At 34.5% G+C, this 18,436-nt stretch overlaps 2 protein-coding genes across 3 annotated transcripts; both read left to right on the top strand.

The window, feature by feature from the left end:
- Positions 1-266: 266 nt before the first annotated feature.
- LOC125670971 (uncharacterized) lies at positions 267-9,447 on the top strand. Of its 2 annotated transcripts, XM_056163431.1 has the most exons (3): positions 267-364; positions 3,323-3,350; positions 3,953-9,447. In XM_056163431.1, exon 3 carries the CDS (start codon positions 3,962-3,964, stop codon positions 6,287-6,289), a length of 2,328 nt encoding a protein of 775 aa, XP_056019406.1. In that variant the 5' UTR covers positions 267-364; positions 3,323-3,350; positions 3,953-3,961; the 3' UTR covers positions 6,290-9,447. The 2 variants fall into 2 exon arrangements, with proteins under 2 accessions (XP_056019406.1, XP_056019405.1); XM_056163430.1 differs by lacking the exon at positions 3,323-3,350.
- A 636-nt stretch (positions 9,448-10,083) lies between these two features.
- Positions 10,084-14,197, top strand: LOC125670973 (uncharacterized). The gene is made up of 2 exons (XM_048906438.2): positions 10,084-10,525; positions 13,229-14,197. The coding sequence occupies exons 1-2, from the start codon at positions 10,138-10,140 to the stop codon at positions 13,654-13,656; spliced, it is 816 nt and encodes a 271-aa protein (XP_048762395.2). The 5' UTR covers positions 10,084-10,137; the 3' UTR covers positions 13,657-14,197.
- The last annotated feature ends 4,239 nt before the right edge of the window (positions 14,198-18,436 follow it).

Raw genomic sequence — 18,436 nt, 5'->3', positions numbered from 1 at the left:
TTAGAGATATAAATACCATATGCAGGTGTTAATGGTAGATGAGAGTAAGCGAATCGGACACTTGGCTTGCGAAGATGCAGAGCTATCATAACGAAGAATTTCATAACTTTTATCAAAACATATGAGAATAACGACATTTCAAAGGAAAGTCAGTCACTAATCAAAAAACTTTTATACTTTATTCAAAAGTACACTTTGCAGCGGGTTTTAACCCGTATGTCCCTCCGTAGGTCACAATGTCACACGTAAAACGAAAGTATGTGTGTTTTTATTGGTCCCTCCGTAGACAGCGTTACGAGAAAACATGAAAAACAAAAGGACACAGTAGAAATGTGCAGCTCTGGGTTTTTCGCGAAATTCTAAGGTTTGAAACTTTACTTATATACTTCTTTTTCTTTGGCTATATTGCACTTGGTATATCCAGGGGTCCGTGTTTGCCCAACTCTCTATTTGTATTCCTTATAGGAGTTATGAAATTGATCACTGTTCTTTATCTTTATCTTTCATTGAGGTCTCTTTCAAAATTCTGAATGAGCTATCATGTATGATAATAACCTTACTGGATCCACGTAAAACCTTTAATCTTCAATGGAATACTAAATCTTCCTTCATTTCATGTAGGAAATCTTACCCAATACAGTTTTACACAATTTATCTTCGATATTTACGGTAATTTTAGAGTACATAATATCAGTGAGTTTTTCTCAAATTTAGTTAAAATACCTATTTTGTTTAGAAAACATAGAACACAGCGTTGAATACACTTTTTGAAAAACTTATTTTAATCGTATGAATGTACTGGGGAGGATATATCTATTGTGTAAATGTGAAATTTATTCCAGCCTCCGATCGATGTTTTCTAAAAGAAAAACTGTGTGAGAATAACCATTTTATGACAAAACATCGAAAATAGCGACAAATGTCATGTTTGTGATGTTAGAACTCTGGCGGGACTTCATTTTGATCAAATTGAGATAACTGAGGTACGTCAGGATTTTAGCACAAAATCAAAGGTGAAGATAACGAAGAATGATCAATCTCATAACTCCTATAAACAATACAAAATAGAGAGTTGCATGGGCAAACACGGAGCACTGAATATACCAGAGGTGGGATCAGGTGCCTAGGAGGAGTAAGCATCCCCTGTCGACCGGTCACACCCGCCGTGAGCCCTATATAGGGTTTCATCTACTTTTAAAAATGCATATGGTGTTAATATCTCTCAACTGATTCGATACGCAAGAGCTTGTTCTGCGTATGGTCTTTTTAAATCGAGACAAACTACTGACAAACCAGTTGATGGTACAGGGGTTTCAACAGTCTCGTTTAAAGTAAGCATCTCGCAAATTCTATGGTCTTTATAACAATCTAGTTTGCCAATACAACCTATCACTGGGTCAAACGTTGTCTGACGTGTTTCATACCGATTGTTAGGCTTTTCTTGACACACTGATTTTGACTACGGGTAACTCCGTTTACCTGATCAAGATATAGGGATCACAGCGGGTGTGACCGGTCGACAGGGGATGCTTACTCCTCTTAGTCACATCAGTTTAGATATATAAATACCATATGCAGGTGTTAATGGAATATTGCTAGATAGATATGGGAAGTTGACGATGGAGAAGCTACGGGTTCACTGGGATATATTGAATCGACATATGAAAGGTGAAGATAACGAACAGTGATCAATCTCATAGCTCCTATGAGCAATACAAAATAGATAGTTGGACAAACACGGACCCCTGGACACACCAGGAGTGACATCAGGTGCCTAGGAGTAGTAAGCATCCCCTGTCGACCGGTCACACCCGCCGTGAGCCCTATACCCCGATCAGGTAAACGGAGTTATCCGTAGTCAAAATCAGTGTGCCAAGAACGGCCTAACAATCGGTATGAAACACGTCAGACAGCATGTGACTCAATGATAGGTTGTATTGACGAACTAGATCGTTATAACGACCATAGAATTTGCGAAATGCTGACTTCAATCGAGACTGTTGAAACTCCTGTACCATTAACTTGTTTGTCAGTAGCTTGCCTCGATTTAAAGTTCAGTTCATGAATGAAAATTATTATTGTTAATAGATAAAACGTCGTCGATATATCTAATTGTCGAATTGAAGGCCACAGCAAGAGATTTTTTCTTCTCACGTAGAAGTTTTTGAATAAATTATGTTTCATAGGAGTATAAAAACAGATCAGCTAACAAAGGAACACTATCCGTCCCCATTGGAATTCCAACAGACTGTTGGAAGACATATATGGCAAATGACATTGTTTTCTCATATTTGTGGTCAATTGTGACAGTACTTTCCCTTCAAAGAGCATGATGGCAGTTGTGTCCATGAACAAATTAAACATTTCCAGATTTGTTGTGAATTGCAGAATCATTAGCACAATGAAATTTTCATGGGCACCACTGCCGTGGGGGTGAAAATGTAGAAAAAAGTCCTCGAGTACCCGAAAAGTATTGTTGTAACGTATGTCCCAAATTTAACATCAAAAGTATCGTGTCTGCTGTGGCGCATGAGGTAGCATGGAAGTGTTTTTACCGACGTATATATACCTTTTTGCGCGAGTTCGAGCCCATCGACGGTGATGTTGTTTTTTTTTAAATTTATTAATTATGATTATTATTCGTTTTATTAACAATAATTATTTTACTTCATGACATTTATTTCCATTATGATTTTAAAAATTAGTACAACAACATAATCAAGAAATGAAACGAGAAATGTAATAATAGATTACTCAAATGAAGCGGGTGTCTATTCAAAGTTGAGCACGAGACCACGTGTATTTTTAACTGTGTTATTCAACACAGACGCCATGTTTTAATAATGATACCATACTGGATTTGTTGTGCTTGTTGTCGAAAAACTCCACCAGTAAAAGGTTCGTTTGTTGGTGAGGTTCTTCAAAAGACTTTTTAAAATAGTTTTGCGAGAAAACAGGTCTATTTTCTATGATGATGTCTTCATAACAACTTTGTTCAAAATTGCAACATCTAAGTACTCGTACATTTTCCTACATTACATATAGAACTTTATCACTATTATCATAGGTAAAATTTCCTTTTTTGCAAAAAGTGTGTTTGTGTTTGTGCGTGCGGGTGTGATCAACCTTTCCTCCTCCTCCTTTCCTATTCCCTTTTCTTCTTTTCCTCTCTCTCCTCAGGTCAGTGTAAAACAGAGTTAAAAATATTTGTCAAGATGATGACTTTGTAATTAAGAGACCTTAGACTTCAGACGTTTGTATTTGGCATAAATATTGATCCTATTGAGTTTCTCAATAAAATATGTTTAAATATTGATTGTAGGACGTAGGCAGAGAACGGTTCCTGGTCCGTAAGTAATTTAAGGACAACTAGCTAAAGTCAACGTCACCAGTGAGAAAATTAAGATGAATGCATGGTCACAACTTTGTAAAAAGCCATTGTGTCCGGACTCTGAACTAAAGACATAGTCAATGTCACTGATAACAAAAAGAAATGAATTCTCTGAGCACTATACAGGTATTAGAAGAATAGACACAAAAGTTGCTTATAATCAGACAATGTGTCTGACCCTGAACCACTTGGTGATGTCAACCCTAAATATTGAGAAATATTTATCCAGTCCAGCATAATTTTGAAATAAACAAACATCAGAAAAGTTTAAATGTGTTTTTGATATAAACAAAAGTTATGACATCAGGTTGTCAAAGCTTAAAAGATACAAAATTGCATGATGCAATGAAGCACTTACACAATATGTTCTCCATTGGGTGGTATTCGGGTGATCGTTAAGGCTAAATACCTCATGTATCTTTATTTCGCTGTTTGAGCTTGTTCTTTGCATATTTTAATTCTCATTTTACATTCCAGGACGTTTTGAAAATTTATCAAATTGTATATATTGGTAAATCATCGCTGAGTTTGATAAATACATACTTTTCTCTTTCTTTGCAGTGAACAACAATGAAGAGAATAGATTTCGTTAACGGTGTAATTTTGTTAGCATTGGTCCTCCTGACTCCGGTTGTTCTTTATGTCTGTGGATCTTTGGATGAACGCTCATATCTAGAAATAATTCATGAATATTCATTCTATGGAGAAACAACAGAACCCGTTCGAACATATGGAACGTTTAGATTGTGTTTATATATCATTTATTCCTTCCTGTGCGTCATCATAACGGGTCTAGCATTTGAACCTACATTTAGGCGCGTCTCAAGACTCCAGATTCAGTGTTATCGGCCTTACTACATTTATCACAGTATGGTTTGTCTAATTCCCTTTGTTGTGAGGTACATAAATATGAATGCTGGGATATCTGACGATATTATGCTACAAATTCCGTGGAAAAATATCTTTTTAATCATTTTTTCAGTTTTACGATTCATATTTTCTTTTTTGCTGTCCATAGTTCAAAGGTACAAACACTGGAGAATATTATTGTTTATATGCGTCACTGTGGTTCATGCATGCTTGTTTCTTCATTTGTTATACGTTCTACTCTTAAATATTGTGGAACACCTAAGCGTCATCAAGGAAAGCAAAGGGGAATTTTTAACAGCATGGTCCTCTACTGACCATGAACAATTTCCCATTGAGATGAATTTAAGCGAGACAAACACATTGTATAGAACCTTTGCCTTGGACCAGAGTTTGTTCCTTAGGACAGGAAAGAAAACTTATCAAACTAATAGTATACAAAAACTTCAACTTGTGAATGGAAATGGTAAAATGCCCCCTTATCGTCGTGAAGTGTTTTTTCGTAGCATCGGAGAAAGTGTAAACTTATACTGTGCTGCAAGTATTCGTACCTCACTCTCAATGAATATACTGTGGTCTATGAGAGAAAGAGGTTTAACTTCAACTGGTAACCAAACCAAAATCAAGACAACGTTTGAGAAGATGCATAATGGTTGGGTTGGTATGACAAGTACCTTGAATATTAATTTAATAAATTCTTCAGATTTTGGGGACTACAGTTGCTCCAACCAACATTACACATATTCAAACGAGATGTTGTTTTATTTACACAAAAAAGCATATGTTTCCATACAAGCTACAGAAATACTTCTGGGCCAATACAGGATACAGAACTACACGGGGAAGGATTACTTCATATATGCAACTCCAGGTGGCGCTGTTGATTTAACATGGAAGACTATGAACTTCAACAGTGAAAGCGGTGAATTACTGCAATATTATTACATAAATGGTTTACATTACTCGCAACAATATAAAAGAAATTGTTCAGCCCTATCATATCTGTACGTTGTTTATGGACAGACGATGGAATGGTTTGTCTTCCCTAGTTTCCGATCGAGGATGCCTTCAGCTTTTTTTGTGAATTACCTTGAATTATACAGAACCCACTTTGTTGAGTGTGCTGGACCCAGCGTATTTGGAATTCACAGTGTTGAGTATTTCCGTCAAATTTATGACGAAAAAAGTCAATCTTTCATCTTAGTTGAAGTAAAACATCCTGATACTTTAATTGTTCTTCCCGATCTGCCTTATTTCCTTAAAATGGATAACACAACGAAAGCCAAAAAAGAGCTCATGATACAAAAACTACACCGATTAGATTTAGAATACACTTGGTTTGAAAATAGCCACACCTATGTGCTTGTGGTACGTGTTTTCTTTGAAATGATTCTTCTTATTTTTATTTGTTTAATTTCACTTTTTCTGGCTGCTAATTTTTGGAAATTTTACACAAGAACTGTATTAAAACCAATCAGAAATATGTGTTTAGAAAGCACAATAATGTACATTTCACACCCATGCGATGCATTGGAGTGTAATATTGCATACTCCTGTTACATAATCTGCGGTGACAATGATAAAGAATTTGTCTACAGCAGCCTCGTTGTACCACTAAGAAAAGAAAATTTAAAAACGGGATTTTTTTTCGAGGAGTGTCCTTTAAACAGAAGTGGAAAGTCAGAATTTGATATACAAAAGGACATAATTAAACAATGTGGAAACATGATATTTTTTATTACATCCGCATATCTAGAAGAGGAGGCGTTTGTCGGAATTCAGCTAGATACTGTTCTCAAGTGTATTCGGATGGAAATCATACCGGCAAATTGTGTGTTGATCATTATCGCAGACAATTCAGATGTACCGGACAAAATACGATTAAACTTGCCGGAAGCTGTGATACATGACTGGGTGACCATCACGGACCCCCCAAAAAGATTAAGGCAAGTGTTCGAGTGGATCAAAACGAGAAAAACAACCAGAAAATCTGAGAATGAGATTGCGGTGTCTACAGTATATTTCGGATAAAGTTATAAATATCTTGGCAACTTTTTTATGAAGTGAATATCATGGGGGTTTTAAATCGAAACCTGATTCGCTCATGTGATATGACAACTACCTCTTGCGTCGATCATCGATTAGAATTTGAATGGGCTATACATTTTCCTTTTAAATTCAATTTTTGTGTAAAATATTGCTATGAACATACGAAAACGTGTTCCTTTGGCACTTATTCAATATACTGGCTGTATGCTCGCTATGTTATGTTATTGTACAGTTTTGTAAACAAGTCTTAAGATTTTATTTCATTTTCATCATATGAAGAGAAAAATTGCGTTTGATATTTTTCATGTAGAAAATATGCGTTTCATTTGTTTTACGCCTCTTCAACAAATGTTCACTATTTTTACTATACTGAATAGTCACTTGCTACAGGTGCATGGCAGAGAGGGTTTACTTTCGTATCCGACCAATTAACCGTATCAAAATGCACATATTTATGACATATTGATTGTTTTCGCCCTGAAATACAGTATATTCATGTACAGAAAAAATAAAGCTGTATATTTATTTTTAACTTTTCAGAATACTATTATTTCTAATTTAATATGGAAGGAAAGGTATTGAAAACGATGAAATGCCTGATATATCAAAGACATAAATGATTTCTAAAGCTATAGAAGAAGGAATCATTGACCATCAACATGGTTGCTACCATAATCTTGTAACTGGTGAAATATCAATAAGTTGATGTTACAGAGGTTTCAACAGTCCCGTTAAAAGTCAGCATTTCGCAAATTCTGTGATTGTTATAACGATTTAATTTACAAATACAACCTCTCGTTGGATCAAAGGCTGTATGACGTGTTTCATACCAATTGTTAGACTGGTACAAAGTGATTTTTGACTACGGATTTCTCCTGCGCAAGATATAGGGCTCACGGCGGGTGTGACTTGTCGACATGGGATGCTTACTCCTCCTATGCACCATTATACCCAGTGGTCAGTGTTTGCCCAACTATTAATTTTGCATTCTGATATGGATTTATAAGATTGATCACTGTTCGTTATCTTAACTTTTTCACTACAACGAAGAAGAATAACGATAGATTTGTCCAGCTTTTCTTTGTATTTTTGTATATACATATCTTCTGATATGATTTGACTGATTTATGCAAGCAGATCACCTTATTGACCTTTGGAACATATTTTGTGTGGTAAATCGTCACATAGGCGGGGTCTTTCTAGAGAATATTTTTTAAACCAAAAGCATATCAAATCAGAAACTTATAAAACAGTAGGTTACGTTTGTTGCTGTGAGAATTCTATTGGTTTTTCCCAAAGATGACAGTCAAGGGATATAACTTTTGACAAGTGTGGATTCATTTATTATCGGAAGAAAATGACTTAGGTAACCATGTGCTTTTTAGAGACATTCTGGTGGTATTTTCAGGTATCAAATGAATCAAAAGAAAATGTAAAATAAGCATTGTTTTCTCAAGTAAATGCAGAGATTTAGTGGTTCAATGGCATGTCAAACGTTGCAATATTTTATCTTTTCCATTTGTATTGTATAATTTTTTTATTTGTATTGTATAATTGTCCATTTGTATCGTGAAAGGTGAAGATAACGAACAATGATCAATTTCATAACTACTATAAGCAATACAAAATAGAGTTGGGCAAACACGAACCCCTAGACACACCGTGAATGGGATCAGGTGCCTAGGAGGAGTAAGCATCCCCTGTCGACCGGCCACACCCGTCGTGAACCCTATGTCTTGATCAGGTAAACGAAATTATCTGTAGTCAAAATCAGTTTTTCATTTTTATCGTATATTTCATTTGTATTGCGTAATGTTTTATTTTTTGTTGTTGCATATGTTCCATTTGTGTTCTGCGATTTTTCAGTAATATTGTATATTTTCCATTTGTATCGTATATTTTTTCGTTTGTATTGTGTGTTTCGTTTGTATTGTATGATTTGTGTTTTCATTGTATAATTTTTCATTGGTATTGTATCTAAGGGATTGTGTATTCTTATTTGTTACCAAGGATCTCATTGGTTTAAACCTTCGTTCGATTATCAAGCCTTGGGTTATATCTTTTTCATAACTGCTGTTTACCTATATTTAGATTCTACTTAACTTTCCCGTAATGGTTAACTAGGACGGTGAAGGCTGACAGGATATTAGTTGTAGATTCAAGTCAAACAACTTCCAGACTTGTTGAAAGGAATCCATTTCCAAACTAATTATAACTATAGAAAACCCATTCACAAGTATACAGTTGATATTATCAATCGTAACTAACTTGTCGAATGATATATTTTAGTAATTCCACCCTCCTGTGATGTCATCAGATTTTGCAAAATCAATGATTTATTTAGATTTATGTATGATGGGAACATAAATTTTGTTGGAGTCTTTTCCGATAGTTAATGTAAAAAAATCTTGTTAAAAATGAACTATTTTAAAGTCTAAGTTATAGATGAATGATCAATGATACGTTTCAAAATATTGAATCCAAGGGCAATAACTCTGTTTCTATTGATTTCTTTATCAAGTCTATTATGAGATAGATTTCCTTTATTTTTTACAGACATTTTGTATATTTTTATGAAGATACAGTTTCATGAAATTGTTATGAATGCTACTATATCGTCATAACCAGTTTGTATGAAATTTTGATAACGCTGTTTAAGGAAAATTGCAATTTTCTGACGGTGATATATGATTCTATTTATGTATGTCTCGTATCTTAAAAAGTGTGATGACCTATGTATTTTATTTGATAATTTGTTAGTCTTAACTCTAATGAATGGAAATAAATACATTTTTCAAACTTGTATCAGATAAAACTGCGAGTATGGAGTTACCTTAAAAGCATTAGAAAGTTTTAATATTTACTAATAACTGCCAAGACCAAATCATTTAAGGTAGTACTCTACATCGTCAGAATGGCTGACTTCCTTTAAAACATGGATGAAAAAAATCGATATCAGCAATATTTGACTTTTCCTTTTCCATTTAAATACCTAGTCGAGTAGCTCAGTAGGTCAGAATACCGACTGCTGAACTGTAGGCCGCAGGTTCGAGTCCAGCAGGAGTTTTAAATTTTTTTCAGATTACCCACTACTAAAACTGTATTTTTTGACAAAATAAAGTAAATTTGAAAATATTCATCTTCAAAATATTGTTGTACATATCCTCCACTTTTCATCTACATAAAATTTCTCCGGTGTAGAATACCTTCTTAAGTCTGTTAGGTGTATGACTACTGTTGAGCATGTCTGCATCTCGGTCCACAGGAACCCCGGTAATTTTGTAATAATAACAGCAGCAGGGGTCTGTACCATACCACCCTTAATAAAATTATTATTACCCCTTATTAGGGTGTGGTATGGTTTATTATCATTACAAACAAAATTACCGGTTCGTGGCACTCATAAAATATTCCATGGTTTGCCGTAATTTATGAGTTTTTGCGGAAAACACTCACACCCCTGATTTCCACAGAATGCATATTATGATATAAACCGCGGTAGTTTAAAATTACAATATATCGGACTCAATTACTTTATTCTATCCTTCAAAGTTATCACTTCTTGATCAAGATTATCAAAATGCACGAATTATAATTTTATGACGGTTTAAAAGTTTAAATGCGAACGTTGATTGATTGCGTCAGAATTGTTTTTGATGATAATCTGATTTGCTGAGATTTGTCGATGTTTATTATCATTGGAAGTTCCTTCAAGTCAGAAATAATCTATGTAAATAGTAAGATCATTTAGATTATAGATTGTATTATATCACATCTGTTGCGAGCCGACAAGAAATACTGATAAGATCGATAGGACACATTGACAAATCATGAAATGCACGAGTTACATCGTTCTGACTATTTGGTATTTACTTTTCATGGATACTACAGCGGAGTTCACTGAGGAGACATTGCGTGTAGTTTTGAAAGAAGTTAACGAGTTGCGATTGGTTGTGATGGACCTTAAGAACCTAATTATCCAACAGGACGAACGCATCACTGGCCTCGTGGCAGCACAGATTCAAGACCGCGATAAAATAAAGAAACTTGAAAGTGACTATAGGACTTCACGATTTTGTGGCAATCATTCGGTAAAAGCTGCCGATGTACCCCCAACAAATGAATTGAAGGTTGCTAGGTCGTCGGACTCAATATTGCCCATGGTATCCGATGCCGATGAAACTTTCAAGGATGACGACACAGCTCAGTTATTAACATGTAAGTCCCTCTTTTCTCTGTCTGTACTGGTCGCCGTAGCCCACATAGGGAGTTCGCTTTGTAACCGGAGACAATTTTCACGTCAAACGTAAGATGTTTAACTTAGGCAGTGGCTGTTCTCCCAGCATTTGAAGTATTTTTGGATATGGCCTTAGAGAAGAGGGTCCCATATCACTAGAGTTGTTTTCATGATAGAGAACCACTACTGCTACGGCTCTGCCATGAGCGCCACGCAGACTTCAAAATTTGCGACATTTCACCAACAGATGGTAATGTCTATTAATGAGTGAACAATTCTCAAATAGGGGGACATTGAAACAATAATTTTTATAGAAACAAAATCTCACTTTTTAAAAAAACAACTAATAGCGGTATAAATACAGGTAATCGTTATAAAATGAAAAATGTTTGTACTTTTCCTCAACTTGAGAGAATAGTTTGGATCACTTTTCCCCCTCTTTCTTCTTTGGCTGTCTGGGTGCACGTTTATATATTTACATTCACTGCGTGTATTCTGCTTAATTTCTATTGAAACCCATTGCTTGTCATTTACAACTCCGCGACCTGTTTCGCGGAATTGTTGAAATAATTGGGAAATGTTTTCTGGTTTATTTTTACCTTCCTCTGAATTTAGTGTATTGGATAACGCATACCTATATTCGATGGGTTTTTTTTTTAAAATGACTTCAGAGTTTGTCTTTCTTGGACTCTTTCCGTTTACCATCATTCGAATAAGAAAATCATTACTATATTTGGGTACAAGACAAGGTCAGGTGATTTTCAGCTGTGAAGTTAAATAACTTACAGTTCAACAATATCTATATTTTATGTACTTCAAATCATTTATATAAATAAAATATCCTTGTTTGGTTTGGTAAATGGGATTTTTTTGATCATTTGAAATTGACATTTTCCTGTTATAAAAATAAAGATCTTTTATGAATAAGTGGTTTAGAAATATTTTTGACACAGGATTCACTTCTTGTTTACACAAAACATGGGTCCTAAAATCGTGTTTGTAAATAAAGGGATACGATTTCGTGCGCATTTCCTAGGACAGTAAACAAACGCTTGTCATCAGCCAAGAAATAAGAACACTAATATTTCTAAAATATATGTCAAAAACATTCAACATAGGTTAATGATAAATCAAAAAGAAACTTGAAAATTTTCGTTATTTAGAAATTTTGGCACCATGTTGATAGTTGGATCATGTCACATGCAAACATAAACAGGGTTCGTGATGTAAACATAAACAGGGTTCGTGATGTAAACATAAACAGGGCTCGTGATGTAAACATAAACAGGGCTCGTGATGTAAATATAAACAGGGCTCGTGTCTTGTTTTAAAAATGTAAAGTTTAGAAGTCTCAAATACATTTTTTGCGTAAATTTTTGAAATTTGGGATTGTGCTATTTTTTTCCCTACCAAAATCGTGTCCATATCCCTTAAATCGAGCTGGATAGAGTGTTTAATCTATTTCCCGGGCTTTTATTGATAGCGTTGTAAATTCGCCCATTCTTCCTTGCAAAGCGCCATGTTCTGCACATTTTCTATGAACTCTCGCGATTGGTTACTCTAAAATTTAGTGATAAATATAGTTAGAAGAGAGTCATAGTTTACGACATTAGACTTGGATTAACGAAAGTTAATGATAGTTTTTCCCTCTAAACTATGGTTTACGACTGTGAATTATAGTTTACAACTGTTAATTTTAGTTTACGGATTGAAATTATCGTTAATTACAAATAAAGTTGTTAACTTCATGTACATTTACATGTAAAGAGGCATGGACACGATTTTGGTACCAATTTATTTTAGATATCTAATTAATAATATGATAGTTTTTGGTTCGTGTAAAACATAGCAACAAACCTAAATTTCTAAAACTGACACAGAGATGGATTTGAGACATCTAAACTTTTCATTTTTAAAACAAGGGACGAGCCCTATTTATGTTTAATTGTCACGTGACTTAACAATCAGTTTTAATACGACTTTGGTGAAAAAGTCGAAATTTTTCTGTTCTTTCGTCTTTGTGCTTGCTCCCTAAATTGATTTATCATTAACGTGTGTCGAAATGTTCAATGCTTTAGACATACTTTTTAGAAATATTGGTGTTCTCACCTCCGCACGTGATTTCCTGTATATGACAAGTGTGTTGACAAACACGATTCGGGGAGTCAGATTTTATGTAAGTATAAAGTATATCCAGTGTAAAAATATTTAAATCCACTTATTCATAAAATCTTTATTTCTATAACAAAAAACTGTCAATTTCAATCGATCAAGAATCGTGTTCATAACAGATGATAAACATGGTTTATCTCATAATTCAGTTTGACCATTCTTAACTATGATTGATAAGTGACCTTTTAAGACGTTCATTTAATTTAATAAACCTGGTTTTGTATTTGATAAGTATAGTTTGCACCGTACAGTTTCATATTTGATAAACTAGGTTTACCAGACGTAAACTATAGTTTAGAAATCGTTAACTTTATAATTAATGCTAAGTAAACTTTAATTTATGCCTGTTAAACATAGTTTAACAACATGTGAAACCATGTTTCTCACATTTTTGTGAAATAAGCATGCCAACTCATCGTTGTAAATGTTGTAATTACGATTTTATCAGTTGTAAAAAAAAAACAAACCTCTGTATCCATATCGACATTAACTTTTTGCGATTTTTATTTCAGCTCCTAAAACAAGACAGATCAGAGGAATTGTTGCATTTTACGCTTACATGTCTTCTGACCTTCAACCTGGAATTCACCATACTATTCCTTTCGATGTGGTGAAAACGAACGATGGCAATGGATATCACCATAGCTCCGGTGTATTTATTGCCCCCGTAAGTGGGGTATATGTCTTTACTTGGACCATTCGAATGACGCTTGAATCGGAACATTCAACTGAATTAGTGGTCAACGATGTGGTATATGGAGCCATATTTATGCGCACGCACACACCGGAAGACCAAAATGTAAGCGGAACAGTTGTCGTTCATGTCAACCAAAATGATGACGTATACATCAGAACACACGTGTCTTACCCCTATAACGCAGGAAATATCCGTAGTGATCAGTATAGCAGAACTTCTTTTGCGGGTTGGAAGCTGAACTGAATTAAAAGGACTTTTCATGTCGTTGTTCATATACATTTCTCATTTGACGACAGTACTTGGTCTATGATAATCTTTTACAGATGTAATAATTGCAGTCTTAGTTTATTTTTAAAGTGAAGTTGGCCTTTCCCCACTAATGAAGAAATACAATATGAAAGCATTAATGAGTAGAAAATTAAAAGTTAAGATTTTTAAACCCAAGTAAATTGTTAGGAAACTGTTATAACTTTTAAAAACTTTTAGATTGTATGGAATGCAGCTGTGTAGAACGATATGCTCCATCAATCCTAGTAATATTAGCTAGAGTTTAAGGAAGACAAGCAACACACGGTACCTAATATGCATTAAAAAAATTATATGTTTATGCATAGAATTACCATTTTTCTCAATTCACTGCAACAGTGTATCATTCTTGTTAACAATGTAGATTATTAATATTTGTCAGGGTTTTTTGATACTTGCTTATGTAATATATGTCTCTTGATTTAGACGCGGGTTGTGTCAAAAATCTGAGTTTTAAATAATAAATTTAAACAGTGTTGTGCTTCTCATTTTTAGAGCCGATTGATTTAAATATGATTGAAAGTATTCATGTTTCCTACGTAATTGATAATAAATATACATGTGTTTGCCAACCACAATGGAGCTCCAACAGGACCTATTTTACCTAATATTGGTCTATCAAGAAATAAGTATAAAAGAATTGACATACGAGGATTATTCGTACGAATCATTGTAAATTATAAATTGGCACGAGGGATAACTCGTACCTACATAAGATGAGATAACTCGTGGTCGTCACCCTGTAAGCGGTACCAGATAGCCTCGATCACTAGAGAATACAATTCAGATGAGTAAATTAGTGATTTTCGGCAACAGATGCTTATATTTCTAAAGCATTCTGATATAATGCAAGAAAACATGCATTAGAGAAATCTAGTTGTCACATCCACAAACTAGGACGTCTTGTGTTATGTCTTATTCTTAGAAGAACGTCGTCCTTAAATAAGGTTCGGACATAAATCTACTAGTCTATCCTTGTCAACAATTTCAAGCTCCTTTGTCACACAAATAAATTGTACTTAAAAGTACATGTATTGGTCATTTGCCAAATGAAACAATACAGCCAACAAGCATAAGATCTAACGCATAATGAAAGCTTTAAAATAGCAGTATAGTGAACATTGGGCTTATAAAGAATCTATTTCATGTTCACTTCGAGAGTTTGAATCAAAGAAAGAACACCATTCCCCACAATATCTGACTTCTTGTCAATTTTTTTGTTTATCTCCCTAGAATTAAAGGAGATTCTTCAAATTCTATATAGAATACCATTAATAATTATGTGTATATCAAGCCCTGTCGTGTGGACTTCTTTTAATGACGATAAATAGAGATAAAGCGGTGACAGCAATCTTTTGTCTACCGGATATCCTTTTGTTTCGCCTCAAAATAAGTTGTAATGTCCAACATAACTACTGGTATATGTGACATTTCTCAAAAAACGTCAAGGCAACAAGTCACAAGTCAACATAACAATACTATTTATAATATGATTGAATAACAGTGTTTTCTGATTGGCTTTCGAGGTGAATAAAACTTTAAATGTTTCCAACGTCAGAGGAATTCCCAAATACATGTAGTCAATCTAGCAAATCACCTCAAAGTAATTGCAACAGAAACAAACTCGACGGAATTTAATAAACAAAAGCGTGATTAACAACATACAAAAAATCGGACAAAATCGGACAATGGGAAATATTTAAAATTTAGACTTAAATGTTTTAGTAAACCATCGATATTTTGTGGTGTTTACGGCACGCCGTACACGTAAAGGGGAGTAACTTAACTGTGACAGTCATCGGAATAAAGTTATACACGACGATCTAAAGTGCATGTAATAAAAAACGCGATTAAACAGCTTAACAGTTGTATTAAAAAGGTGATTTTAAGACCTTCTATATACATACAATATTGCTCAGCATCTCATATTCTTTGTCGACTTCCATTCCCTGGGAACTTTCGCGAATAAAGCTTCAAAATATTTTGTTTGACCCTCTACTGAATTAATTTTAATTATAAAACACAGTATTTACTTTAGAAGTTATGAATAATCAATTATAAATGAAATCTTAAAGAATTAGTGTCAATTTACAAGGGGGAATTACGGTTGTTAAAAAAAGAAAGTATGGAAAGCCATTCGGGTTAAAAGTTTCAGTTATTTTGTATCTTCATCATTTGAGCAAGCGTTTTGTATTAAAAACTTTTATAAAACTAAGTAAGTAAAGTATTTTTGCTTTTCTTTTTCAAATTCAGGTTTGGGGAGTCATTCATGGGTAATAATAATGATAATAAAACATTGATAATATAAATAATAAAAATCAATGTAAGTAAACACTTGCGCATAGTATCATGATTTGATGTAAAATCGAGTAGTTACTCTTTCTAATTAGTCTTGGGCTCACGACCTGCGGAACCATATCTCCTAGCAGCATGCGAACAGCGCGCTAGACCGCCCGGTCATCTATTCAAGACAAAACTTGTTTTCGATGACGATGGAATTCTCGCCACGCTGGCACACGATCATTGAGAATGGAAATAGGATACAGTTATTTATCGTAAATTTTAGAGGATCATACAAAATGCACATTTTGTTTGAAATGTCTATATATAAAGCACAGAAATAGCAACGAACTCTGAAATAAACATAACTGCCCTAAGGGACGAAATCAATGTCGGATGAAAATTTAAATTCAATTAGTTAGGGGGAGGGGAATAAAAACTCCCGCAAGTTTCTGTCATCCGACATCGATTACACTTTAGTGGAAAAAGGAAAAAGACAAGCGACTGTTGAATACCACATAATATTTAAAACATATTAATGAACATTTAATAGATTTAATGTACACTTTCATTTGTGAATAAACAGTAGAAAAGGTATACAGAGGTATGCAGAGTGTTATTTATAATCGTACGTTTCTTTTCTTGTTATTCGATTAGTTTCAACATTTGTCATATTAAGTTTTAAAGGGAGGGGGGGGGGGGGGGGTGAAAACTATGTGAACTTAGCTTTTTGTGAGACTTGAATTTTTGATCTTGCCCCTAATATAAGTGAAGAATATCGTTAAAACCAGACGTCTTTTTAGGAAACGAAGTTTGTCAATCCTTTCCCTTTCTACATGCATTCACAGGATGCGACACAACGTCAAGAATGTTCGGCATCGGAACAGGTCCTGTATAGTCAAAATGTAGACAAATCGCGAAAAAATTCTATATATGATTAGTTTTTAAATGGAGGCAGGCTACTGACAAACAAGTTGATGGTGAAGGGGTTATAACTGTTTCGTTTAAAGTCAGCATTTCGCGAATTGTATGGTCGTTATAACAATCTACTTTGCCAATACAACCTATCATTGGGTCAAATCTGCCTGACTTGTTTCATATAGATTGTTAGGCCGTTTTTGGCACAATGATATTGAATAAGGGTAACTCCGTTTGCCTTATTAAGATATAGAGCTCACATCGGGTGTAACTGGTCAACAGAGGGTGCTTACTCCTTATAGCCCATAGGCATCTGATCCCACTTCTGGTATATCCAGGGGTCCGTGTTTGCCCACCTCTCTATTTTGTATTGCTTATAAGAGTTACGAGATGGATCACTGTTCGTTATCTTCACCTTCCTATATGAGGATTTCATAGAGAAAAAGATATATTCTGGTGTCGATGTCATATCGACTTTGTACGATGGAATACCATAGAGACACTTATAGGAGATTTGCTATGTGAAGAATTGTCTAACACAATATCATTTTTATAAGTTCAGTCATTGCCACTAACTACTAACTACAGCTGCAGAAAAGGAGCACTGCAAGAATTTTTTAAGTCATACAGTGGACTAAAGAAATGATTAATTTGGATCCTTCTAATTGGGGCTTATCACTGCTTTCAGCAATTCTTGTATCCGTTAAAACTAAATTACAAGTCGCGTCAGATAAACTTTTGAACGTTTTTCGCTGTAAATGCAAGGCAAATTGTGACACTAGCCGTTGTACTTGTAAAAACATGGACTGAACTGTACTGCAATTACTCAAATGATCACTTATATAATTATCAGGCACGTAGCAATAATGGCTCTACACCTTTTATCATTACATGCAAAGTTGATAAATTTTTACGTACAGAGGTCGATTTTTAGACAGATTGGTTGCCCTCCCTTCTCTCTTTTTTTTTTTTTTAAATAGCATTGTCGTGAACTGTACACAGTGGAAGTGTAAAATTGAACTGAGAGAACAACCTTACCCCCCCCCCCCCCAACACCACACACACCATCAAGGATTTTTATAACTTTGGATTAAAATTTACTTGTCAATTTTCAGGCAATATTGTGAAATTATCTTCACCCCCCCCCTTTTTTTTTTACGATGCTGCGTGCCTGATTCATTTTGCTTTTAATTCTATGTGTCTATTGTTTTTAAAACAGATTACTCCTAAAATTCCCGGTATTAATTGCACAATAATTTGGATAGAACTAAACATCAAATACGGCTATAACCCCCCCCCCCCCCCCCCACCCCCCGTTTCCCAAACTCTAGAACTTGACGAAGTGCACGTATTAAAGATTTCTTTATAAAATCGAAGAAACTGAACCTTGTTTCGTCATAGATGTAGTACAAACTGTTAAAATTCAGCTTAATAAAGAATTTGGTAACGTAAGCTTTACTATACACTGTTTGTTTTAAAATACCACATGTATTTATGTGAAACATAGGACTGGAATGGT

The sequence above is a fragment of the Ostrea edulis genome, chromosome 4 (genome assembly GCF_947568905.1).
Source record: "Ostrea edulis chromosome 4, xbOstEdul1.1, whole genome shotgun sequence".
NCBI lineage: Eukaryota > Metazoa > Mollusca > Bivalvia > Ostreida > Ostreidae > Ostrea > Ostrea edulis.
The sequence above is the reverse complement of the archived record's forward strand: the minus strand, read 5'-3'. Positions and strand labels throughout refer to the sequence as shown.